Genomic DNA, 26,805 nt, shown 5'->3' with positions numbered 1-26,805 from the left:
AGACCTGTTTTTCAGTATTACAAATGACATTTAAACAGCTGGATGCCATTTCATGCCACTTTCTTTATGCCACTTTTATTTACATGCACAGCCATGCATACACAGACTTCAGGAAAAATGAGGTATACTTTGTTTCATCACATAAATGTGTCTTTATTAAAGTGGTTCAGTTGTAAAACTAGCTCCCTCCTCATTGTAGGAATCTGTTATTAAGAACTGAGCAGATAAGAGTTTATTCTGCCCAATAGCTTAGATTTAAAGAAATAAACCTGTTAAATTGTGGAATATTGGGTAACTTTAAATAGAACATTTTTGAATCCTAAAATTATATATATAAGACAAAATTCAGTCAAGGGATATTTCCTCATCCTAGCCCCTGTTAACTGTCTTACTATTTATTGATTTTCAGTTTTTTTTTCAAAGCATGAAATAAAACATTTTAATAGCTAATAAACTAGAATAAGAAGGTTGCTTTTTCTTCAGAGTCTTTAAAGTACAAGACTTTACATGCAATTTTGTCAGAAGTAACATTTGAAACCTTGTATCAAATACATTTATTATAAAAGTAAAATACTTTTAAACACTTTTATAGCAATGCAAGTATGTAAAGTAAAAAAAAAAGTGGAAGTCCTCTATTCTCATCCCTTATTTCCCAATAGAAATCAAGTTTTTACAAATTTGGGTTTTAAATTTAAAAGTTCTTAGCCCGTCAAAAATCTGTTTCAGCTTTCAAAATCTTGTATAACTCTAAAATGAAATATAAACCATATGCCTGTTACTACTGCTAAGCCACTTTTATTTCCTATAACACCGTCTAATGAATTTGTGGATTATGAGGAATGTTTTCAGATTCTCTTGAACACCAAGCCCAAGATAGGAAGAAAAGAACAAGGAAGGTGGGAGGAACAGTGGCAGTGTATCTTTAATAATCGTTGGATGTCTTTTGTTTGTTTTTTGTTTTTGTAATGTCTTTATGTCCTACAATTCATTTAGAGAGCCCAATTCAGGGATGTTAGAGTCTTAAGCATATTTAATGCATTCTGACGTCTTAGGTCTTGAAATTTCTGTATTTATTTACTTATTTATTTTTAAGATTTAATTAATTTATTTTTGAGAGAGAGAGAGAGAGAGAACAAGCACAAGCTGGAGGGAAAGGCAGAAGGAGAAGCTGACTCCCTGCTGAGCAAGGAGCCTGATATGGGACTTGACTCCAGCATCATGACCTGAGCTGAAGGCAGACGCTTAACCAAATGAGTCACACAGGCACACTCTGTGTTTATTTTAAAAAGACTTTTTATTACAGGGAATCTCAGATACATACAAAAGTGGAGCAGAAGAGTGTAATGAGCCCCAAGTACCCCAATATCTGTCTTTCCCTTTGACCAGTCCTTCACCCTCGCCCTTGGTCATTCTCTGGGGTTATTCTGAACCATATTCCAGACATCACATTAGCACTTCCATGAATGTTTCCATCTATATCTATATAAGATGATTTTTTTTTAAGATTTCATTTATTCATGAGAGACACAGAGAGAAAGAGAGGCAGAGACACAGGCGAAGGCGAAGGGCTCCATGCAGGGAGCCCGATGTGGGACTTGATCCCAGAATCTTGGGATCATGCCGTGAGCTGAAGGCAGATGCTCAACTGCTGAGCCACCCAGGCATACCTAAGATGATTTTTTTAAATGACCATAATAATGTTTACATCAAAAGATCTTAGTAATTATTTGATATTAACCAGTGTTCAAATTCCTAATGTGAAAACTTTAGTTTTATTTTATATATGATAGCTAGTTTTTATTAAAAGTTGGCAAAAAATATGGAGTCATGTTAAATATTTATACAATATATTTTAATATCTGCTTCAAATAAATTTATGCCTCTGAAGTAAAATCCCACAGATTCCAAGATACATTTTACTTTCTATCTTCCTGCACAAAAAAGTTCTCTGACTTTTTTGGCAGTGAGTCTATCTCCCCTTGGCTTATCAGGAGGAGGTCGCTTCTCTCACTTTTTGTGAATATCTAAATTGGTTTGAGATTTCCTGGTCTTACTCTTTTTGTTTACAGGATTGAGGGAACCTGAACATTCTGTACTGAGGAAACAGAACAGAGGGTTGAATGTGGCAGAAGTCCATCTTGCCTTCATGATGGTGCTCTTATGGTATAAGTAATGCATTCATTTGGGGGTGGAATGGAGTGGGCAGGGGTGGGGAAATCCATAACAAAATTTATTTCCACCGGTGCAAGAATTAAAAAGGAATGGCCTTGGGAACTAAAGCAATTTGTAACTTTGGATGAAATGACTTGCTTTTGAGAGCACCATTGGACAAGGGAAAGGGACTTCTGTTGGCTAAATAACCCATTAACTGTATCTCCCTAAGAAGATACAGTTCGAATAATAACAGCATAGGAATAACCATAGTCCTTTAGAATTTTGTTCAGGTCAAATCCCGTTACGACAAATTTCAATAAGATACCCAAATTTCATATTTGTCTTTTCTGACAAAGTATCAGTATACAATATATCGTATTGTAGAACTTTTTTTTGTTCTTAACTTTCCTTAGGGAGAACAAGCACAGGATTTAACATTTTGGGACATTTGGGCCCCATTCAGCATCCATATAAGTACCATAGCCAGTTTCCCCACTGCTTGGACCATGGATGTGAGTTTGCCCGAAGCCGGCTGGCTCTGTCACGGAGGTTGTGCCTTGAGCTTCACAGCACAGCCGGCTCCTTTATTCATGCAGGCGAAAAGTGTAGTGAGCAGCAGGATTCCTTGGTGCTTTGGAGGAAGACTAACAATTAGTGAAAGATGGAGTCCCTATTTGTGAGGAGCTGGTAGGACATTGGGCAGAAAGGGGACAGCTCAAGTCTGACTCTGAGGTCGCAGTGGTGCAGCCATGGGGAGTGGTTTGGAGTTAAGGAGCAAAGCTTTGGTGGTACCCAAGTACTCTACCCTAGAGTTTGCCACATTGCACACCGAGCCATCAGCAAACCAAGTGTTTCTGGAGTGTTTTCATTTTGGTAGCTTTCATTGTAACGGGATTTAACCTGTAACACCTTTTCATCAGAGAAACGCAGATTACAAGATTACACAAATGAAAGTATATATTGCCCCAGTTGTACTTTCCATACTTTGTACAAAATGAACTTCATGGGATGTTAAAGATGTTATTGAATTTGTAGAAGAGCAATCTGCTTCATGAACATGGATATTTACCTTTATGTTGAGGAAGCTAGCACATGCACTGTTTGTGCAGAGCACGCATGAAAACGTCCGTGGAATGTGTCCGTGCAGGATGAATGGGAGCGCTGCTCCAAAGCACTGGGGTCTTTGAATGGCACTAGAGTAGCTGGTGTTGCTTAACGTGGCATTTTTTTTTTCCTGTCCATACTTTCCACCCTTGGTACAGGTATTTTTGATAAAGCTGTGGAATGGAAAGGTATGTTTTTCATGGGATGTTCAAGAATAATTTACCTTAACATTTTGAAGAAGCTCCCTTTATGGGTTTCCTTCTGGGTCTGGCTTAAGCCGACTTAGTTTAATTATAGCAAATAACATTTCTAGAGGCAATATTGGAGTGTAAAATTTTGGCATGATGCTTAAGTTTCTGACTTGCTTTTCTCCGTCCCCTTATTAAAGATAGTAGGAAAATTTCTAAAGCACTTGGGGTGGAGGGTTGCTTTTAAAAGATATGATCTGTGCCATGAAGAAAGAGTGTAGCCAGAGAGTTGCACAAGGCAGTTAATGATATATTTGTTATTGCTAGATCCCTGGTTTCCAATAATTTGCAATTTCATTGAGGAAAGTGATATAAAAATATCCCTTAATATATTAAAATGTGAAGTAAGTTTAGGGACTTGATTAAATTCTCACGACCCTCTTTTTGGTGGTAGAATTCAGATTGAGCCAGTGACGGGCTGAGTGAGCAGGGCTATGTGAAAGTGGCAAGTTGGCAGGCTTGTCGCATGGGTTCTGTGCCAAGTCTCCTGCCTGCACAGCGCTTTTTTCTCTGTCCCCGTTCTGTGCTGACCACGATGACTTGCCCCGGGTGTGTGTACACTCCTAGTTCTTGTAGGAAGGAAGCTTCCTCAGGATAGTGTGGACTTGAAGGCACCACCTAGCTAAATTGGGGAGACCACTTGACCATTTGTTTCGGGAAGACCTGATTGGGAGAGCGCCCCCTATTGACTTTCCTCGGGCAATGAAATTGTGAAAAAGTACACGGCTGTTTGGGGTCAATAGGACGTTCCTTTTCTTGTAAATAAATGAAGTGATTCCTTGGGTGTTGATACTAGTGCTGGACACTCGTGGTGCATTTTAGCCTGCCGCTGTTGGTGGCTTCCATGGGTTGAGAAGTGCTCATTAAAGATCTGTGATGTTTTGTAAACCCTGACTGTTCTGGTGGTTGCAAAGTTAGTGTCTGTTTGGTGTTCCCCATCTTACCAGAAGTGTTTGCTTTTTCTCATTCGTAGAGGTCCTGTAATAAAGAGGGATCCGAACAAGCTCAGAAAGAAAATGAATTTCAAGTAAGTAATTCAGTCCGTTCTGCATCTGTCTGAGGTGTAAGCGGTGTTAGCAGTGCCTTTTGGTGCCCCCAGAGGGGCTGATCTGTCTCCCAGAGGATGGGGCATGCCGTGTAGGGAGCCACGCTAGGAAGAATGAGTGTGCCCTGGGTATTTTCTGTTCCAACTGAGTGTAGGCAGCAGACCCTTGTGGTTTTTCCTTATGGCAACCTAAACAGCATTTGGGGCGAGAGAGGGCAGTTTGGGGAGATGCTTGTGCATGACAGGATGTAGAGGCAACCTGGCTCGTGCAACTGTGCCTCTGACCCCCTCTTCCAGTCCCTTGGGACACTGAAGCAAGCACTGTCCCAGGTGAGCAGGATTGCCTTTTCCTATGCTTGGTACCCCAGTCAGATTAAAATGACCCCCTCCGAAATGCTTATGTTCAGAAGAACTTGAGGTCGAGAGCACTGATGCGTTGACTTGGGCCCTTTTCAAGGCTCAGAAGTGGAGATTCTAGAGTAGTGATGTCCACATGCCATCGGGCAAGCCACCTTTGAGCACACTGGCCCCATATCTGCAGGTTTGTATAGAAGTACCCCCCCCCAACACAGACATAAGTGCACTAGTTTTATTCACTGTAGACTAGTTATTGAAACCATCAAGAAATAGGAATTAAAAAGAGGTGAGATCATAAAGGCATAAAAGTACTGATGTTTCCCCCTGATGTCTTGGTGGATTGTTCTGGGTGTGCCCTGCTCTGGAGGCCCCAGTCTAATGGATCCAGAATGTGTGTTCTGAGTGACACTGACTGAGACACCCCCCAGCAGGAAGTGATGGACATGGAGTTTCCCCCATCCAAAGTCCTTGGTGTATTGGCCTGCATGTGTCCTAGTGGTTGATGAGGCTGGGTCCTGGGGGCCTCCGCGATGCCACACTCACCGTACATTCTCAGTTCTAGTTGACTCAGCTTTTCAATGGCACCCGGCACCACCCCGTCCTCTCTGAAGTGTTTCCTTCCCCCTTGGTTCCTTTCTGGGCCTGACCTGTTGTCTTAGGTGCCCCAAGACATCCAGAGGCCCTCTTTCTGCGCTGCCCCTCAGCGCCATCCGCTGTCCGCCTCCCCTGGGCCATCTCGCCAGGTCCAAGGCTGAACACACCGTGTCTGCCCCACCCCTCTCCCAGGAGCCTCAGTTTCTCCTTTCTCTGCAGACAAAGCTGGGAGGCCCCTCTGATATCCTTCTCACCCTCACCCTGTGTCTGGGCTGTGAGTCTCCTGTTTTCCTGTGAATCTACCATTTGTCTATGTGTTCATCTCCTTTGATATACCACCCACCTCCCCAGTCCAGGCTGTGCCTCTTCTCCTCTGGGGGCTCTGCTCTGATCAGGTCAGCCTCTTGCATGATGTCTTCAGAGCTCACTGTGCCCCAGTTTGGCCTGGGCTTTGTCCCAGCAGGTCCTCGTGGCCTGACCCTACTGACCTTTCCTTTCTCATCTTCAGTGTCCTTCCCTTTCCTGCCCCCAGCCATGTTGTCCTAAACTCTGTGGTTTTCTTCCTGCCTTTGCAGATGCTGCTCCTTCCATTTGAAATGCTCCTGACTTCACCCATTTGTCACCCCCACTTTTGCTTCTAATTAGGACCTCACTCAAGGGTTCCTTCCCCACGGGCCCTCCTACTCTCTAGACTAGGTGTGTGCCTCTGTTTTGTGCCCTCACCGTGAGCACTGTCTGCTCTCCTCTGCACTTTCTCTGGCTGTAACTTTTCAGCATGATGCGATTCGTGTCTGCCCCCTATTCTTGGGAGTCTAGACTCAGGGAGGACCTCTCTGCCTCTTACTGCCTCACCAGAGCTATTGTGCCCATTATCCAGTGGGGCACAGATAGAATTGCCGAATGCTGGCTGCAGCCAGCACCTGTGCACAGCTCTGGAACATTCTGCCCCTTGCCTGCTGGTGTGCACACTCCTTATCCCTTCCTCTCCTCAGTCCAAGATGTTCTTTGAGCCCCTTTGGATGGCTGGCCTTTGTCTGCAATCGTTCCCTCTTTTCTGAGCGTTTCCTGTGCTGACTTCTCTATAGCCTCAATGACCAGAGACCCCCTCCCCTTCTGCCCTTCGGGAGGGTGTTTTCCCATCACATCTGGGTATCTTGGCTGTTGGACTGGGTAGTAGGGGGTGATGTCTTGGGGAGTGGTGTCTTCTGGCTTTTTCCTCATTCCTGCTTCCAAACCATTCTTCCTCTGTTGAAAACCCTCCTGAGGGATGCTTTAATGGCTCAGTCGGTTAGGCAGCTGCCTTCAGCTTGGGTCATGATCCCAAGCCCCATGTCGGGCTCCCTGCTTGGCAGGGATCTGCTTCTCCCTCTCTCTTACCCCCTACTCATGCTCTCTCTTTCTCTCACTTTCTCTCTCAAATAAAATCTTAATTTTTTTTTTTAAAGAGAAAACCCTCCTCCTGAGCACTGCCCTGGTTTGGTGAAGATTGCTGTGTCTGACTTGGTCTTTGGACCTCGCCGCTTTGCCCTCTCTGGACCCACACCTGAACAGCTGGACATTGTTAGAGGGAAACCCACTGTCGGGAGGACTACTGGCCTGTCCGGGGGCTCGCCCTCCTGACCAGGTCCCTCTCTGCTCCCAGTTGCTGTGTTCTCGGCGCTTATCTCCCAACTTGCCAGCCCGTGAGCCATCTGCGCTTGTACACCTGCTCTTTCCATAGCCTGGTTCTTCCCTCATGCTCCCGACTCCGACTCTCCTCCTTCCCACCAGTGCGTTGCTGGCTGTCCCTTGTGGCCTCGCCTGCATCCGCTCCCTGTCTGTAGTAGGATTTCTTGAGAGTATTTACACACTCTCTACTTTCTTACTTCTCGATCTCTTTTTTTTCTTGGAAAAAAAGTGTCGAGCATGTGAGGCAGCACAGAATAACATAATGAACACCCTTACCCCAATGCACAGAATTAGTAATTGATATTATCATATTGCTTGATTTCCATCTTTTAATATACATTTATTTTAATTATTTTTAACTTTTTATTTCAAATTTCAGGAATTTTGCAGAACTAATACAGAGAGCCCCCCTCCTCCCTGCAGCTCCCCTGATGTTCACACCTAACAGCTAAGGACACCAACTCTGTCACAATAATGACAGCTAAGCTCCAGGCCTTCTTTGAATTTCCCAGGTTTTTCCACTGATGTTTTCTCTTCTCCTGTTCCAGGAGACAGCCAGGACCCTACACTGCATTTGCTGGTGGTTCCTCCCTGGTCTCTTCCATCTGCCTCCTTGTCTCTCACAGTCCGAATGGTTGTTAGGCACATTGATCGTTGTTTCATAAGATGTTCCCTCAGGTTAGCTTTGTCTCACCTTTTCTCGTGACTGGAATGAGGTTATGCATTTTTGGCAAGAATACCACAGAAATGCTTCTTTAGTCTTCTCCAAAAGTTCATAATCTCGATATTACTGGATTTTAATGTTCTTAAAGAAATACAATTGTGTAGATAAAGCACACCTTGGCCCCCCAGCTGTCCGCCTCCCTCTTCCCTTGCCTGCCTGTCCCCTGCCCCATTGCTCCGGTAGCACCAGTCTTGTTTTGGTCACCAAGGACCCCACATTGCTGAATCCAGGGGCCACTTTGCCCTTTCTCCGTGTTTCCTCTGAGCATCCGGGACAGCACCACTCACTTTCAACCCCACTGCCGTCTCTCTTGCCCCCAACTGAATCAGGGGCTTATGTGGTGGGTTGTAAGCCCCAAATGGCACATGAAATGTTTTTAAAATGAAATAGACTAGGAGCACCTGGGTGGCTCAGTAGGTTAAGTATTTGCCTTAGGCTCAGGTCATGGTTCCAAAATCCTGGTATCGAGTAGCACATCAGGCTTCCTGCTCAGTGGGGAGCCTGCTTCTCCCTCTCTCCCTCTTCCTCTGCCCCGCCCCCCCACCCCCACCCCCGCTTGTGTTCTCTCTCTGTCAAATAAAATATATTTTTTAAATAAATTAAAATAAAATGAAATAGACAAGGAAGTACTAGAAAGTCTTGCAGAGTGGTGAGCATGTAAGGTTAGTTTTAGGGGTGGGTGTTTGACAGCTCGCTGTGTAAAATGTGCTTCTTCCTGTGGGGCCAACCCCCAGGAGAGCTCAGACTCTGTGTGGATTCCTCCTCGTTAGCCATGCATTTTTAGCCCTAGATGCCATCGAGGTACTAAGGACTTCATAGCTGGCCCGGACCTTCTGACTTTTCCAAGTTCATTTTGTTCTCTTCTTCCCTGATTGTTCCATTGGGAGGTGGGGGCTCCCAGTTCCCTGAATGTGCTTGCTTCTCACCCCTCAGGTGTCCATGTCACCATCTCCTTAGAAGCAACCTCCTGCCCTGCTGTCCCATCCCTGCAATTACCCCACCTGTGCCGGGCTTGCATATTACTGTCTGCTTCTCGCTCTGGAACGTGGTCCTTGCAGGCAGCATTCATGTCTTTTTTTTTTTTTTCCATGTCTTATTCTTGTTTCCCTGAGGCGGGAACACAGTGCCTGGGGCTTACACAGTGCCAGGCCCATTGTGGACATCCAGTAAATATTCTGGGGCTGAATGTGTATGAATATTTCTGAAGCAGAAGTAAATAGTTTCAAGTGGGGGTAGGACCTTCTGTCCTGAGAAGGTAGGGCCAGCTGTGGTTGGAGGGCCAGTGGACTGGGTTGTGTTGGTCCCAACCTCTACGGTGCTCACCTTCCCAGTAGTGTGCAGGAAGGTGTGTGGAGACCTAGTGGTGACAAAAGGCTGCCAGTAGTTGATGCACTCATTTTAAGATTCCCTGCTGTCCTTAACCTGTCTACTTTTCTTGCTTGTAATTGTTTTCCTTCACTTCTTCCTCCAAATTCTTTCCTCCATGCACAGCTGCCCTTTCTCCCTCCTGGGAATAAACACTGAACTGTAGTGTTACATGTAAACAAAGAGATTTCTTGTCTGCAGTACTCAGAGCAATGCCAGAGAGAGTGACAAAGTTCCTAGGTTTCCATCCATCTCTCTCTCCACTATCCCAGCAACGGTTTGACTTGGCTCTGGAGGATTCTGGGCCCTGTGTGTTCAGCCCAAGTGCCAGTGACAGCACAGCCTGTGAGGTCACTTCCCAGTGGCCTTTGTACTGAGTGGGCATGATGCACGAATTGCTATGTCTGTGATGTAACACGTGGGGCCTTAACTCTGTATAAAGTTTGCAGCTCCCACCTTAAAGACCTCTTTGGGATCTGGCACATGTATGTGTCTTTTTTTTTTTTTTTTAATTTTTATTCATTTATGATAGTCACAGAGAGAGAGAGAGAGAAAGGCAGAGACACAGGCAGAGGGAGAAGCAGGCTCCATGCACCGGGAGCCCGATGTGGGACTCGATCCGGGGTCTCCAGGATCGCGCCCTGGGCCAAAGGCAGGCGCCAAACTGCTGCGCCACCCAGGGATCCCATATGTATGTGTCTTATACAGAGCCCACCCTGATGCCCTTGGGCTTGGTCACTTCACACAGAAGAAAACCGAAAAACAAATTTAATTCTGACAAAACTTGGATGCCTAGACAGAAGAAATCCTAGTGGAATTCGGGGGTAGGGTACAGATGGCAGAGGGCTGCACAAAGCTCCAGGCCACCTGGTGCCACACCCTGGTGCCAGGGTCCTGCAGTGCCCGGCCTGCCTTTGCCATGGCATCTCGTTCTGTGAAGGTTCCAGGTGGAGAGAGAGGCTTTGCAGACCTGTGCGCACACTCTCCGGTGAGCATCTCTGGTGCTGGATGTGAGGCCAGCAGTGACCATCCCTCCAGGGAGGTCAGAGGGTAAATCTGTCTCCTCTCAAACCCTGCTCTAAGCTCTGTGGACCTTACAGATCAATGCTGTTTGTATTGTCCTTGTCTTAGTCTCCTGGGGCTGCCGTAACAGACTCCTCAGGGGTGCCAGCAACAGACATATCTCACTGAGCTGGATGCTGGAGGTCTGGATCAGGGTGCTGGCACAGTTGGGTTCCTGGCCTGCGGGTGCTGTCTTCTCCGTGTGTCCTCACATGGTGGAGGGATGGTGGGAGGGACAGCAGGCTCTCTGGAGTTCTTCGTATAAAGATACCGCATGAGAGCCCTGCACTTGCGACCTCATCTATACCTAACCACTTCCCAAAGGCCCATCTCCAGACATCATCACACTGTGAGTTAGGGCTTCCATGTGTGAATTTAGGGGGGACACAATTTAGTTATAACAGTCACAGATACAAAACTGCAAATGAGTAAATAAAGATCAGGCGTTACAAGGTGGTCAGACTGCAATTGTGGGTAACACAAGACAGTGGCTAAACTGTAACTGTGGGGGCTCACCAGTAAATATTTGCTCTATCCAAATGTGAAAGTGATCAAATTACTTTTTACTGTGGTTCCATGTCCTTTGGAAAAGTAGCTTTTCTGTTTTCTTCTCCATAACTTTAGCATCCTTTCGTTGCCTGAGTAGGTCCTATTGTCCTATTGTCTCCATAACTTGAGCATGCTATCGTTGCCAGAGAAGGTCCTATTGTCTGTTTCTATAACCCGAGTATAAAGAGCTGCTTAACTTTGCACAGTGTTTCTGCAGAATTGTAGTCACTTCGGTGCATGTCTTAACCAGAGATGAATAAGGATCATCTGAAAGCGCTTTCCAGCCACGCTGGCCCTTCTTCCTCAAATGTGGCGGCTTAGAGGTTGACTTGCTGTTTAATGGAAAAGGACCAGGGAGTGAATTTGAACTGAGACCAAAAGACGGTTTTTGAAGGCAGGATGATTCTTGATCCCACATGAGTTCCTAGGACTGAAGACGGCATATGAGCAATGTCAGGTTTTGGCAAGAGACAAACGTTAAAATGGCAGCAGGGAGAAGACTGGGGATAAGAGCAGAGCATAGAACCTGTGAAGGCTCCATGCCGGTGCTCTCTGGACCCAAAAACAGGCCCAGATATGTCAGTTGTCCTTAAGGATTGGTTCAGCGGCCGAAGGCCCCTGGAAGGGGGGCCACAACATTGTGGTGGCCTTTGGGAAGATGCTATGGGTGGAACTCATCGAAGTTTTAAAATATGTACAAGCAATAAGATACAAATAGATAATATTCTATTTTTGGAATCAGTGACTCGGTTAAACTTGAATTTTAAATCTCATCACTATAGTGTGGTGCTTGCAAGCATGGATCCTACAGATTACAAGATATGATCTCTGTTTCTTTATGGGGGTGGTACTAATAGTGCCCAGTCGTAGGGTTGCTGGGAGGTTAGATACCACCGCTCCTGTGAAAGCGCTATTGTGCCTGCACGTAGTCAGCCCTCAGTAAACATTTGGTGTGTTGCTCTCTGTTTTAGGGGGCCGAGGCCATGGTTCTGGAGAGCGTTATGTTTGCCATTCTTGCAGAGAGGTCGCTTGGGCCAAAGCTCTACGGCATCTTTCCCCAAGGCCGCCTGGAGCAGTTCATCCCGGTAAGATGTGTTCTCGACTGGTCAGTTGATGAGTGCCACAGACAGCAGACAGATTCTATGTCTTGGTCCTGCAGGAGCCTGAGCTGTTGGGGTCTGACATGGTAAATGGGATTCACGTTATGAAACTGTATCAGAAATAAAGAAAAAACAGATTTCTATTGAATTTACATTAGAACCTCTGTTTTTTCTGCCAAGATGTTCATCCAAATGAAAAATATATATGAAACCTAATATTCCGTTGTCCCCTGAAGCTGCTTACCCCAAAACTATTGCTTTTCCCCTTGTACCTCTCAATTTCTGGGCCGCTTTCAGGACTCCCTGCAGAGCCCTTTGGCCCTGGCCACACCACCCACACCTTGGGTCTTTGGCCACCATTGCTCTTTGCCTCGTCTCCCAGCTCACTCCCTCTGTTTGAGTCTTCCCAGCTCTATGTCCCCCACAGAGACATTTCAAGGCCCAGCTCAAATCCTCTTCCCAAAAGTTGGGACTATTTGCTTTTTCTTGCTGCCTGAGGCATTTTTAATGTTGCTGCCACATCTGCCAGTGTGTCATCTTTAGACTTATGTGTGAGTTAGACCCACGAGGGGCTTTGGGCCTTAAGAGCTCATGTTAAAGTGAATCCTGGACAACTCTGGACCTCGTGACCAGGTTGTTGAGACCAGATTGGGTAGAGATGCTGAGCCTGGCTGGCCTGCATTCTCACTCACAGCCTGGTTCACAGATTTGGGGTGGGTGCCTCCTCTTCACCTGTGTGAGCTCCTCGAGGACCGGGTCACAAATGGTGGCCTTTTCATGCCCTGCCTCGCATGGGCACCTATGTGCAGGACTGCCCTGTATAAATATACAGGTGGTTAAGCACAAGACACCTGGCTGAAGGGATGCTCTGCTTGCCAGGACTCAACCTGTATTCAGTAGGAAGCTGGAGGAAGGGGTCCTAATTGTCTATTCCCCAGAGCCCAGGGAAAGGAGCCTTCTCGTGACCTGTCTCCCAGGAGGGGTGCCCTTTTCTGCTTGATGCAGTGGCACCATATGTGCAGCTGCCAGCCTGGGGGTGTGCTGAAACCAACAGCTATACCGTCATGACAGACCTTCTGTCTCTGTACCTGCACCTCCTTGCTACCTGGCAGTGTTTTCATTTATAACTGTCCCAATAAAGACAGTAACACCCGACTGGTGTGCAAATCAAATGAGATAATAAAGTATTTGAAAGAATTGAAAATCTAAAATACTTCCTGTGGTTAGAAGTGGCAACATCTTAAAAACAATATTGAGTTTGATAAAACCAGATTGTGTAAGACTACACATAGTATACTGTTTTAATAAAGCCCACTAAAAGCAAACTAAAAATTGTTTAAAACATACCTGTGTGGTAAAACTTCTCTTTTTAGGGAAGATAAAGGACCCGTGAGCACAACTCAGAATATTGGGACTGTCCTGTTCTGTATCAGGGATTGATACTATTCTAGTTCTGAAATTCTAATCTCTTTTTGTATATAATGTTTACTATATAGTGAAGATTTTTTAAAGTTCTTAAAATACTGGGTTGAACCAATCATCAACTGTTTTTGGCCCCATAAATGGTGATTTCATTTGGCTCAGCCTGATAGTGCGTGTTATTTCCAGGTTTACTCTTGAGCATCTAGTGGTGTGGGATGCACTCCACCTTGTCTGGTTCCCATAGCATTTTCCAGAGGACACAGGAGAGTGGTGGCCTCTAAGAACCCTGGTTGGTCTCCTATTGCTCTTTCCCTGCGCTTGGGAAAGGACCTTAGAACTATGAAATATGTTCATCTTTGACCACGGTTAGCTTTACACTTTCCACGATGCCAAGTATGGCATTTTTTTTTAACAGAGCCACATGAAAAATGAGTGAGCTGCCACTAAGAGCCAAGTCCCCGTCTCTAACCATGTCCTGATCATGTCATAACTTGGAGGGTTCTCGAATAGGAGAGGAGGAGTTTGAGCCTGCTGCTTCCAATGAGCTCTGAGCTCTCGTCATCATGCTCCCACCATTTGTCGAGACTTCCTTGGCTGGGTGCTGGTCCAGGGCCCTTGCCAGCACTATCTGTTCTAGGTCAGAGCAGCCTCACCAGGGACTCGATGTCATACTTCTCATTTTACAGAGATCAGAAAGATGCAGAGGTCTGAGTAACATGCCTTTGGTCATGTGGCTTTGAAATGAGGATTAAAGCCAGAATTCGAGCTGAGTTTTCTCTAACTTGGAGACCACCCCCCCCCCTTCACCCTTGGGTGCTCTGGATTTTCAGAGGAATGCCTCTTTGGGCTTCTTTAGGGGAGCAGCGCATGTGGAAAAGACAAACAGGTCTTAGTTGAAATTTAGTTGATTGTGATTTCCTTGTGAGGAACTGGGAAAGTGCAGCCTGAGCATGTGTAGCCTCAGACTGCAGTAGTGGGAGCTGGACATCTCTTTCTTCGTTCAGCTGTGCACTCTGAGAGCTGCTCTGTGCCAGGTAGGGTGCTGTGGGGTGCTGCAGATGCCACTGTAGATGAGGGGGTAATGGCTCACCCTGAACTCCTGCCGTGCTTCTGACTAGGACCTGTGCTGAGCACCATCTCTTGGCTGTGATCTTTCAGGCCAGGGTGTCTGAGGTGCTGAAGGAATTGACATGGGCTCATGTAACAAATCCTGAGACTCAACTTTTACCAGGGACGAGGGCATGGAGAGGGAAGAGAGGGCAGAGTCTGCCTAAATGCTTGTATGTGAGAGGGGCCACAGGCTGAGAAATGCCATGGCGGTTGCTGGGTCACTGTCCACTGTCCACTTCCTCAAGGAGTTTTGTGTGCCGGCTGAGGCAGACACCCTGTGGAACTGGCTGCTAGGTCTTAGGCTTCTGTGATCGCCCCCCTCCAGGCTTTCTGGAGAAATGCTGTTTGTTCTCTAACTCTCTTGTTCGTTCCAGAGCCGACGCTTAGACACTGAAGAATTAAGCTTGCCAGATATTTCTGCAGAAATAGCTGAGAAAATGGCCACATTTCATGGTATGAAAATGCCATTCAATAAGGAACCAAAATGGCTTTTTGGAACAATGGAAAAGTAAGTGGTCAAACCGCTTGGCTCTAACTTAGTTTTCTATTAGCGGCTGCCAGAGGTGCCAGAGTGAGTACTTATTTGCCATGATGGTTGGAGGTCTTCCTCTGGTCCACTGAATAGGTGGGTGGGCAGAGATGAGCTTTGTAGAGAGCCTGGAGCCCCAGGCTCTGTCCTGGGGCCTGAGGGTCCCTGCTGCCATCGTACTTGACAGGACCCCCAATGGTAAGCCATGGTGAACTGGGAGGTGATTTTTGTTCTCCCTTTTTTTTCCAGGTACTTGAATCAAGTGCTGAGGATTAAGTTTGCTGGGGAGCCCCGGGTGAAGCAGCTCCACAGGCTCCTCCGCTACAATCTGCCTCTGGAGCTGCAGTATCTGAGGTGAGGAACGGTCGGTGAAGGCCATAGGGTTTTTCTGAAACAAAACACAAAACAAGCCATGGGGGCAGTTGGGGGGAACCGTTTAGCCCGAGCACTGGGGGATATGGGGCAGGAAGCCTGGTTTGGGCCTGCGAGTAGGGGCAGCCATGGAGTGTCCAGGGTGTACTCACCCGAGTGTGAGAAGTCACAGTTGTCATCACTCATGTGTGTGAGTAGTGCTGAGGACATGGAGACCAGGATGACCTTTGAGGCACTTGCATCTTATTAAGAGAAACAGAGACAAGCAAACATGTCCCGTAGCGTTGAGTTGTGATAAGAGATGTGATGGAAACCAGGGGCTGGAGCAGAGGAGGAGGGTTGTGCTTTGGGTGGAAAGGGCCTGGCTGTAGAAGAGCTAGGTGCCCTCGGGGGCTGGTGTGAGTCTCCAGGGTGAGCTGGAGCTACGTGAATGCAGTACTCTCGGAGCTCACGGGGAAGGCACTGCACAGAGGCTGCATGGTGGTGCAGTGTGCCTGTCTGCTACCAGGCATGGAGGCATCTGACCTACACTGTGATTCCCTTTCCAGGTCACTACTTGAATCCACCCCTTCTCCAGTTGTGTTTTGTCACAATGATTGTCAGGAAGGTAAGAATTGCTGCCTGTTAGGTGAAGCTGGGTTTGTGTGTCTCCTTCAAAGGCAGCCTCCAGCGGTGTGATGGATGCCAGGTGTCTTTGCAGAAGGGGGTACACATGTGAAATAATGGCACAGCTACACAGTGGAATATTCTACCACTATTAAAAAAAAAAATGAGGTCGAGTTTTTATGCAGACCAACAGAAGAAATTTCCAGGATATGTTAAGAGAAAAAAAGCAAGTTTTAGAAAAACACGGGTGTCTTCCCATTTTTGTAAACAATACATTCATAGAAGAAAAAATGGCAACAGTCACTAAACTGTGAGCTTGGATAAATGATTGAAACCTCCTAAGTCACATGTTTGTTCAGTGTTTAACTCTGTGAACATGCAACTTCGATAATCTGAAAACCCAGTGAGAGGTAACTGCCCCCGTTCAGTCCTGGGGGCCTTGCCCTGGCCGCATTTTGCACCTGCTCTCCTGGGATTAGTTCACTCTACCATGACCTTGGGTCTCTGCCTTCCAAAAAGTATAATGCCAGGTACCCCTCACTGTGACTTCAAACGGAGGCCCCGTCTAAGCTCCACCGGTGCTGCTGTGGTGCCGGGTTCTGGTGTGGTTTTGCCTTGCTGTCCCTGTCCTCTTCATCATGGCTAGCTCATATCCACCCTCAGGCCCTATGCCAGGCTCAGCAGTTTGTTTTTAATTTTGATAATAGTCTCTGTTGAAGACCAGTCATTAGTTAAGACATTAGTTTGAACCAAAATACCTTTTATTAATTAGTGGATCATTGCGGCCAAGTCAAGCAGGGTGTAGACATGTCAGCCAGGTTTGTGTGTTAGCAGGCAATAGTCAGCTACACAGACATCACCAGGGGGGTCTGGCCAGTGATCGCCAATGTATGAAAAGGCTAGAGGAGGTGGGAGTTATACATTTACTTTGCTCTACTGCTCTGGGCATCTCCTTGTAATGGCCCCTGGAAACGGAAGATGTGTGCTAAAAACCCTAGAGAAAACACTTCCTGCAGAAACCCTGGAGAGAGTGGCCAAAAAATTAGCAAAGCTTGGCTCACTGGTGCCTACCCGCCAGCCTGATAGTGACAGATGCTGAGCATTGGGTCGAGTGTGGGGCCTTGGGAAGAGCCTGAAGAGCCAGTCTGGCAGCTAGTTCACTTCAGGCCCAGAATTCAGCTGTGAAAGGAAATATGATGGAAGGAAAGATGCCTGTGGTCTCCTCCTTGGGAGTATGGTCTGCAGAGCCCTGTGCTGCCTAAGCTGGATGCCAGCACACAGCTTCCTAACTGGTGGGCCACAACCACCTTCCCTAGGGCTGCTCGGGTTGTTGGGTCAGCCAGAACTCCAGGATGCAATCAGGTGTTTTCTTTCATACCCTGGTGTAGAAAGTCTGGAGGTGCAGTCCCAACAAGCCAAGGGAGAGCCATTCTTGTTCCAGGGTGAGCTTGGGGCCATGTTACTCTTGGGCTGTTGTGAACAGGGGCCTTGTGTCCACATGGCCCAGGGCCTTCAGTTTGGGCTGGACTTCGGGGGGCAGTGTGCTCCGTGGCCCACACCCACTCACTGTGTGGTTAGGGTTCCCTGACAGGATCAGCACCACTCTCAGCCCTACGTTCAAGGACTTTTGCTCTCAACTGTGCCACATGCCAACAGTAAATGGCATGTTATCTAAACCTTTCTGCAGGTAATATCTTAATGCTGGAAGGCAGAGAGAATTCTGAAAAGCAGAGACTGATGCTCATCGACTTCGAATACAGCAGCTATAATTACAGGTATGAAACAGCCACAGAAGGAAATAGGCAGCCATGATACAGTACCGTAGGAGCTTGTGCACTCTGTCCCAGCGTCCTAGCAGTCTTCAGCAGCGTGGAAAGCAGCCGGGCCTGTTCTTCGCTAGTAGTGGGGGGCAGCAGTGTGAGTGATCAGAACACAGAATTGGGTATTTTGTTGGCTTCAGAGATCAGAGTACTGAGTGCAGGAGAATGCTCTCGAACAACTGCTCCTGAGTGGTGGGTTGGGTGGTGCTTTTGTAGCTTCAGTTGGCTGTGGTTGTGGTAAATGCCCTGTTGGCCCTCTCTGCCCCTGGGGCAGTCATCCTTGGGGAACCACAGGAAAGACAGCTTGTTGTTGAGAGGGATGCTCACAACTTGGCCTTTTCCCCTCTCTGACCAGAGGAGCCTCATGGTGCGGTAGTCTGCGCCCTTCTCTGCAGCTCTTACCTCTTTTTCAGGGGATTCGACATTGGGAATCATTTCTGTGAATGGATGTACGACTATACCTATGAAAAGTACCCTTTCTTCAGAGCGAACATCCTGAAGTACCCCACCAGGAAACAACAGGTAGGAGGTGACTGCGTAGGCTTGGTAGATTAATGCATGAGTCCATTTCATGCAGTTAGAATTGATTGCATCTTCATGACACCTTTTTTAAATCATGGAATTTTTAAGCAAACCCTTTTGCTCTAAAATGGGATTTTGTGTTTGGACACAAACTTGACATTTTAATCCCTGTGTCAGGGATAACCTGTATTCAGTTAGAAAAAACACAGTCTCTTTTGTAGCTCCTTCTCATTTTTTCCAAAAAGCCCAGCCTCTGATCTGCCTCCTGGCCTTCTTTGTGGGGATCATGATGTTTTCTGTGTGTGTTTCACTCTGTGCAGACAAAAGTAGTCTATTGGGCACCATGACTTAGTAGCTGCTACGGCTGTTACCAGTTCCCTTTCCTGTCCTGAGTATGGGGGAGGGGGCTGCGTGAAGAATCACCGTGTGGGAAGTTCCTCCTGGGAGCCCCTGCTCTCTTCCTCAGCCCGCCGTCGGAGCTGTGGGTTGAGGGTAAGTGGGTAGCGATGTGGAAGCAAGCCCAGTTGAGAAGAAGGTATCCTGAGCCTGGGCAGGGCAGTAGCTCAACCCCTGCTACGGAACAGCTCTTCCCGTGGAACTCTTGCCAGCTCAGCAGCATTTCAGAGAGGTCAGAGAGAGGTGTGAGGACTGGGATGCAGTCAGCCGCTGCTGTATTTCACTCAGGAGATGTCCTTGAGCACTCTCACCTGTGCCAGGCGCAGTGATCGTACCTTCAGCAGATGGCACACACTCCAGGGGCAGCCATTCAAGCATTGACTTGCTGTGGGACCAAAACTATATTGCCCTCTTCTGGCCACACTGTCAGGACAACTGTGATGAGCTTGAGTGGGTTCCAAGCAGAGTGGCCAGGCTGGCTCTGGCCTCGAGGTCATGCTGTATGAGAAGAAAGGTGTTGGGGGACGAGGAGACGCAGCAGCAGTCTTCAGGTATTGAAATTCCTGCTGTACCGAAGGAAGTTCTTCCTCTGTCACAACTGGGCAGCCCCAGAGTGTGGACTCTCCAGCCAGGAGGAGGGGGTTTTCTGCCAGTGAGAAGGCAGGTTCCATGTGATGGGCTGCAGGGCTGTGTAACCACCAGCACTGCACAGCGACGGAAATGAAGGAAGTTCAATTTTTATATTTTGAGCAATTTAAAAAGTCACATATAGGTGTTGGTCTTCATTAGCTACCCTTTCTGCACCTACCTGGTAAAGTCATGCTTTTCTCTCTTTAGTCCACTAATGAGATGATTTAAAATGTTAAACTATGAAGTTCCTAAAATAAACCATTTGAATGAGGTGTGTTATTTTGGAACACTCTGTTGGGTCCAGTGAGGCAGTCTCTTACCTAGGACTTTTACATCTATGTGCATACGTGAAATGGGCTTAAAATGGTCATTTAAAAAATTATTATTCGTATCTAGTTTTGGAATAAATATTATGCTAGTCTAATAAAATGTGTTTGGTGTCCCTTTGTAATTTTTTTGGGACAAATTTATATAACATGATGTTCTTTGAAAATTTGGTAACTTTACCTGTAAGAAAGTGTGGGCCTCAAACTTTTGGGGAGGAAAGGTCATTACCATTTCTTAAGGTGTTGATCTATTCAAATTTTCTGTCTTCATTGGCCAATTTGAGCATTTAGTGTCTCTCAGAAATTAACCCATCTTGTGTGATGGTTCAAGCATGGGTTTTCAAAACAGTGCCTAGATTTGAATCGCAGATCTGCCACTGTTCACTGTCACCTACTGACTCTGTGTGTGCTTCTGTTGCCTCGTCTGCAGAAATTATTCTGTTCTTGGGAGGTGTGAGGTCATGTTCAGAAACAAAGGCTCAGGACGGTGCCTGCTACATAGAATTTAATAGGCGTGAGCCATCGCCATGCCTGTGCCAGGTTTACTCCTTCCAGAATGCCCTGCTAGCACAGCCCTCTAGCTGGAATGCTGCTTTCTGGTGGGAGGAGGTGTGGAGTATGAAAGCCATCTGGGAACAGGAAAGTGGACGAGGTGGTGGAAAGGCAGTGTTGCCCTTCCAGCTACGTAATCCATTAATGGCGTTCTCTAGGTGAAGCAGCTGCCAGCCGTTTCCTTTTTATAAAAGAAAGCAAGTGAATGATGGTTCTCTGTGTTCTGGTGCCGTTTGGTATAGTGTGAGCTGCTGAAGAACGGGGGTCTTCTAGATCCTGATTCACATGTAGACTACATGCGGGACCTGGTAGAGCCTCTTCTCCAAACCAGAATTAGACCTTGCCAATCTGCGGACATACACACGTCATTGCGGCACATCAGAGGCAGCAGGCCCCTTCACGTGGTCTGGTGAGCTCCCACTCTGAGGGAGCCTCTGCCAGCGACCTCGGGCCCCTAGCGCCCATGCCAGGCACACCTGTGAAGGCCCCACACAGAATGCCAGCCCATCCAGGGGGATGTGTGACGTAGGCTTACCCTGCTTTGTGACCAGACTGGGAAATGGGAATGTGGAGTAGATTCTACCTCAGTGATTTTGTCCAGAAGCAGCGGTGGTTTCCTGTGCCTGTCTTGTTGACAGTGTGGCACCGAGTCCAGTAAACTCTGACTGTGATCACAGCCGCATGCACCGGTGAGCTTCCGTGCTCCTGCCTGGCACAGAGCTCCTCCAGGCCCTGCCAGGTGTGTAGGGTGTCCACTGACCATGTGGGGTGTCCACTGGATGTGTGGGGTGTCCGCTGGATATGTGGGGTGTCTTCCAGCCATGTGGTGCTTCCTGACAGTTCTTGACACCACCATCTGTCACCGTCAGATTCTAATGTAATTACTTTTTTTTAAAGCTCCACTTTATTTCCAATTACTTGGCTGCATTCCAAAATGAATTTGAAAACCTCAGTAATGAAGAAAAGTCCATTATAGAAGAAGAAATGTTACTTGAAGTCAATAGGTAATTTGTTTTGTTGTTAATTTATAAAAAATTGTTGTCCTGTTTATAGAATATAATTGGGATGCCGAATTGCAATCGTTAGTATTTTAGGAGCTTCTTTATACCCTTACATCTTTGGGACTTCTACTTTGTCAAACATGGAGCATTTGGTGCCTCTCCAGATTTCAGCACACAGCAGGTGTAGAGAGCAGGGTCAGTGTTATAGGGTCAGGGTGTGTGTTGGCGCTCCACACTGTAATCCACACATAGGACTCGGCTGTGTGAGGCTGTGCCACCCAGGGCCTGTATGCTCTCGTCTCTTGATGCTCATGGAGTGGTGGGCACCATCCAATAATGTGTTTCTTCTGAAAACTATAAATTGTGAGTGTTCTGAGTCTTGCTTTTAATTTTTCTTCGCTAGCTCTCAAAGCAGGGCTGAGAAACTTCTAGATTTCATGAAAGCTTGGACCCCTGTTTATCAAACACACTCATCTCTTTAGTTAAGAGACCTGAATTACTCATTCTTTGAGCTCTCTTAGGAGATTCTTTGGCAAAAATGTTCAGGTGACTTCAGTCCACTCACCATAAATCACCTCTTCTGAAGTGTCCACGGCCCTGTTGCTGGGCGTACAGCCACCCTTACTGTCCCTGGGGCTTCCCCTGGTGCATAGATCTTCCCACTCTGGTTCTAGAATGGATAGAAATAGAAAAGTGGAGGAGAGCCAGACAGAAAGGGTAGCTCCAAGGGATGTGTAGTGGGTCAAGGACCACAAGAAAAGCAATCAGGTTTGAGGAGGACACTGAAGCATTCAGTGAAGCCCAAAGGCACTGTTGTGAGGGGAGCTTGGGTTCTCAGTGATGGGGGCCATGGTGCACCGCCACACTCTGTTTCACTGCTGTAGGAGGGCAGGGATGAGGGTGAATGAGGGTGAGGCAACATCCTACCTCCTCAGAAAGCCAGTGAGTCATCCAGAGGCCTGTGTGTTCCTCCTCTCGTATAATGCCCCCTAAGTTGCTGATGATGGGCGCTCGCGTACATGTAGCAGAGACCGTTTCTTTCCCGGTGTGGCTCGTGCCCCGCCTATGTGGCCCCCAAGGCCTCTGTGTGAGTCCTTGGACTGTAGCCATGCGCCAGGGACAGCAGTTGGGCATGTCCACACTGCAGGTCCACCTGCCACCAGTAGAGGTGGGAGAGGCCAGCTGCTGGGCTCCCACCCTATTCTTGGTCACTATGGAATATAATCTTGTTGAGTGGGCCAGGGCAGACTGGGTTTGCGTCCCGATGAGTTACAGTGCCTGCCAGCAGGAAATCCCATCACTGGGCCTTTGGCCAGCACCACACATCTCATGTGCATTTCCTGCTTTTGTAATTACAGGTTTGCCCTTGCATCCCATTTCTTCTGGGGACTTTGGTCCATCGTACAGGCCAAGATTTCATCCATTGAATTTGGGTACATGGTATGTTTCGGGATGGTTTTCTCTTCTATTCCCAGAAAGAAAATTGTTTGTGAGTGCATGGCGGGAAGTGAACGTTCTTACAGAGATCTACATGTGTCCCCACAAGGTCCTGAACGAGGTGACCTGGCACCAGGACAGCAGGCTCAGCCCAGGAAGCTGGGGGTTAAAGGCTGCACTATTTAACCCACTTTGGCTCTGCATCTGCCTTTGGAGGTGGCTTCACCTTCCCTGCTTCAGAGAGGTGCTTTATGACCCTGTGGCTCTGATGGATCTTGGTGGTCCAGCCCTTGACCTCAGGCCTTTCTGACAGGAGGGACACAGAGTGAAGGAGCGTGAGGGTGCCTGCCTGTGCTTTGACGTGTTTGCTTCAGTTGTCACTGCTCCATTCTCTGGCCTGCAGTGCCCATTCTCCAGTGGGTGGCTGGTGCGGATTGAATGAGGATGTAGTTCGACAAGCCAGGCTGTCATTTCCTTCTAACTTTAGGAACTGTTCGTAACATAGACAGTTTTAACCTTGAGTTAAGCCGTCTGCTGCCCCGTAGCAAGTGTTGGTGGCATGTCCTGGGGTGGGGGCACACACACTCTGCTGTGAGCATCTTGCTTTAGGACAGGTTCATTCATCCTCCCAGTCCTTGGTTATAGCGATTTCTGCTTCCAGGCAGGAGGTTTGATGACACACAGACGCTGTTAGGGAAAAGAAAGGGGGAATAAGGAGTTTTAAACGGATTCAAAGCCATGGTCAAATGATACTGTAAGACAAAGTACACATCAGAAAATATTACCAAAGATAAGGAATAATTTCATAATGATAAAGGGATCAGTTAATCCAAAAGACATAGAAAAAAATCCTAAATGTGTATGTATCTGTCTTGCTTCAGAAGACATAAAGCAGAACCTGAGAAAACTGAGCAGAGAGGTGAACCCACAGAGCAGAGAGGCAGAGCTGGACACACAGCAGTGAGAGGGATGGAGTGGGGACCGCACTCTTGCCCAGCCAGAGTGGGGTAGAGGGTAGAAGGGGGACTGCAGTCTCCCCCAGCCTGAGAGGAGGGATGAAGCGGGGGCCGTCTCTTGCCCAGCCTGACACTGTTGAATGCCCAACTGCAGGATGTAAGTTCTTGCCTGGTGAATATGGCATATTTGCCAAGATAGACCATACGCTGGGCGTTACGAAACAGATCTCAAGTTGAAAAGAATTGAAATCCAAAGTATATTTTCTGACCATCATGGAATTTAGTAGGCAATCAACAACAACAAAGTTTGAAAATTCTTAATTATTTGGAAATTAAACAGTATACCTACATAAACCCTGGATTGTAGTGAAATAGACAATTAGAAAGTATTTTGAACCAGATTATAATGAAAACACAATATATCAATTTGCAGGGTATAGTTAAAGCAGAGTTTAAAAACTTGTGGCTTTGAAGGTTTTACATTTGTATTAGATAAGAAATCCTCAAACCAGTGACTGGAGCTTCTACTTTAAAAAGCTAGAAAGAGAAAAAAACAACCTCAGCCTGAAGTCAATAGAACTAGATAAAGAGGGGCACCTGGCTGGCTGTTGGTGGAACACACGACTCCTGATCTCAGGGTCATGAGTTCAGGCCCCACATTGGGCATGGAACCTACTTTTTAAAACAAATCTAAATAAAGCTAAGAGCAGAAATCATTAAAATAGAAAATGGATGGGGAAAAAAGAGAAAACCAATGAAACCAAAAGTTCTTTGAAAAGCTCAATACAGTTTACAAACTTTTAGCTATATTGAGCGAGAAAGAAAGAAGCACATATGACCAGTATCACGTACAAGGAGAAGGTGTCCCTCCAGGTCCTGTGGGTGTTGAAAGGGTAAGAGAATATTATGAATAACTTTACACCGACAGATTTGACAGTGTCCATAAAATGTGCACATTTCTTGGAAGATAGAAATGACAAAAACTAACCTAACAAATGATCATATATTTATTGGATAAATTGAATTCATACTCAGAAAACCTCCCTGTAGCATAAACTGCATGTCCTGGTGAATATCACCCAATATTTAAGGAAGAAATAATACTTGTTTTACACAGACTTTTAGAGAATAAAGAGAGGAAGGGACTTTTCTCTACTCATTTGATAAAGCATTGCCCCGATGCCAAAACGAGACAAAAACATTAAGAAAACTGCAGATCAGTGCCCTTCATGAGCAGGACAGAAAAATCATTATCAAAATATTAGCAGAAATTAGGGCAGCGCAGGTGGCTCAGCGGTTAGTGCCACCTTCAGCCCAGGGTGTGATCCTGGAGACCCAGGATCGATCCCACGTCGGGCTCCATGCATGGAGCCTGCTTCTCCCTCTGCCTGTGCCTCTTGCCTTTCTCTCTCTCTCTCTCTCTCTCTCTGTCTCTCATGAATAAATAAATAAAATCTTTAAAAAATATATTAGCAGAAATTAAATCCAACATAGATAGGACCAAGTGGCACTTATCTCTGGAATGCCAGGTTAATTTAACATTTTAAAAACCAGTTAGTATAATTCAGCATATTAACAGAATGAGAGAGGAAAACCATATTATCTTCTGAGTGAATGCAGGCAAAGCATTTGACAAAATCCAATACCCATTCATGATCATAATTTAAAACAGAAACAAGCCTCAGCAAAGTAGAAATAGTAGGGTCCTTTCTCTACCAGGGGAAGGGCACATATGAAACATACAGCTAGCGTCATAATTACCAGTGAGAGCTGGAGCATTCCTGCACACCTGAGAGCCCCAGACAGCAAGCAAGGCAGGTGCGCTGCTCTCACATCCCACTGCCACCCCCCAGGGGACCAGAGCACCTGGGCAGCATAGTGAGGCCAGGAAAAGAGAGGAACTGCAAAAGTACTGGAAACAAAGAAGAAAAACTTCTGTGTTATAGTCGACATGATCAAGTACATGAGAAAATATGAAAGAATCAACAGAAATGCTGTTTAAGCTGTGGAAGTGAAGTTTCATTGTATTTACAATGGTATAAAACATGAAATACTTAGGGATGAGATTTTTGAAATATGTGCATGGTCTTCACACTGGAAACTATAAAACATGGCTAAAAACCTAAATAAATGGACTGCGAGACCCCATTTATGGCTTCAGGAGACTCCATATTAAGAGTCTGTTCTCCCCAAGCTGATACCCAGAGTCTCTGTGATCCCAGTCAAATACCAGCCCCCACCCAGCCCCAGGCGTTTTGGCAGAAACTGGTAAGTTCTAAAATTTATGTGAAACTAAAACTTAACAAAGTTGGAGGACTCATTCTGCCGGATTTTAAGATGTATCAAGACTGCGATATTGGTGTAAAGATGGACATCTGTCAAATAGAGTAGAGCCTGGTGCCCAGAGACACTCATACATACAGCCGACTGATGCTCAAGGGTCACGGTCATTCATTGGAGAAGGGGTTAGATTTTCAAAACTGATGCGGGAAGAACTAAGCAGCCATACGGGAAAAATTATGAACTTGGTTTCCCACCATACACAAGCATTAACTTGGATAACAGGCCTAGGTGTAAAAGCATCTGGAAAACAAAGGAGAAAAGCTTTGTGGCCATGGCAGAGATTTCTTAGGTTATGTAAAGCACTGACCATAAAAGAAAAAAGATACAGTAAGTTGGGCTTAATCAGTTAAAAACTTGTGATCTTAGAATGACATTATTAAGAAAACAAATAGGCAAGCACAGCCTTGGAGCAAATGTGGCAGATCTCTCCCTCTAGAAGGACTTGTATTTAGAATATATAAAGAGCTCACAATTTAGCAAGAAATCAAACTACTTTGTAAATAGGCAGAAGATTTGGACATTTCACGAGAGAGAAGCAAATGGCTAGTAGACATCTGTTTTGTCTGCTTAATGTAATTAGTCATAAAAGAAGTGTAGATTGAATCTCCAGCAAGATGCCCTGCATACTATGATGGCAGCTAAAACGTTTAAGACACCAACACTACCAAATGTCAGCAAGAATGTGGAACAGCTGGAACCCGCATACATGGCTAAGGGGGAAGGTAGAGGGTCTGAGGTACACCTAGTGTCCGGCCTGGCAACCTCCTACTGTGGGATTGATCCAAAAGATATGAAGGCATGTTTCCACACCAA

The 26,805-nt window shown here is 46.4% G+C and overlaps 1 protein-coding gene across 12 annotated transcripts in view; it reads left to right on the top strand.

Moving 5' to 3' along the window:
- CHKA (choline kinase alpha) overlaps positions 1-26,805 on the top strand; it is a 71,114-nt gene that overhangs the window by 36,792 nt on the left and 7,517 nt on the right. For 4 of the 12 annotated variants that reach the window (XM_077862661.1, XM_077862660.1, XM_077862669.1 and 1 more), the window contains exons 3-11: positions 4,480-4,533; positions 11,842-11,955; positions 14,877-15,010; positions 15,281-15,385; positions 15,952-16,010; positions 17,697-17,784; positions 18,243-18,351; positions 21,153-21,259; positions 22,615-22,696. In XM_077862661.1, coding sequence (XP_077718787.1) covers positions 4,480-4,533; positions 11,842-11,955; positions 14,877-15,010; positions 15,281-15,385; positions 15,952-16,010; positions 17,697-17,784; positions 18,243-18,351; positions 21,153-21,259; positions 22,615-22,696 — 852 coding nt within the window. Of the gene's footprint in view, positions 1-3,416; positions 3,447-4,479; positions 4,534-11,841; positions 11,956-14,876; positions 15,011-15,280; positions 15,386-15,951; positions 16,011-17,696; positions 17,785-18,242; positions 18,352-18,671; positions 19,657-20,856; positions 20,995-21,152; positions 21,260-22,614; positions 22,697-26,805 lie in introns of those variants that run through there. The other 8 variants (XM_077862662.1, XM_077862667.1, XM_077862666.1 and 5 more) reach the window with 5 other exon arrangements.

Source organism: Canis aureus, chromosome 21 (assembly GCF_053574225.1).
Source record: "Canis aureus isolate CA01 chromosome 21, VMU_Caureus_v.1.0, whole genome shotgun sequence".
Classification (NCBI taxonomy): Eukaryota; Metazoa; Chordata; class Mammalia; order Carnivora; family Canidae; genus Canis; species Canis aureus.
The sequence above is the reverse complement of the archived record's forward strand: the minus strand, read 5'-3'. Positions and strand labels throughout refer to the sequence as shown.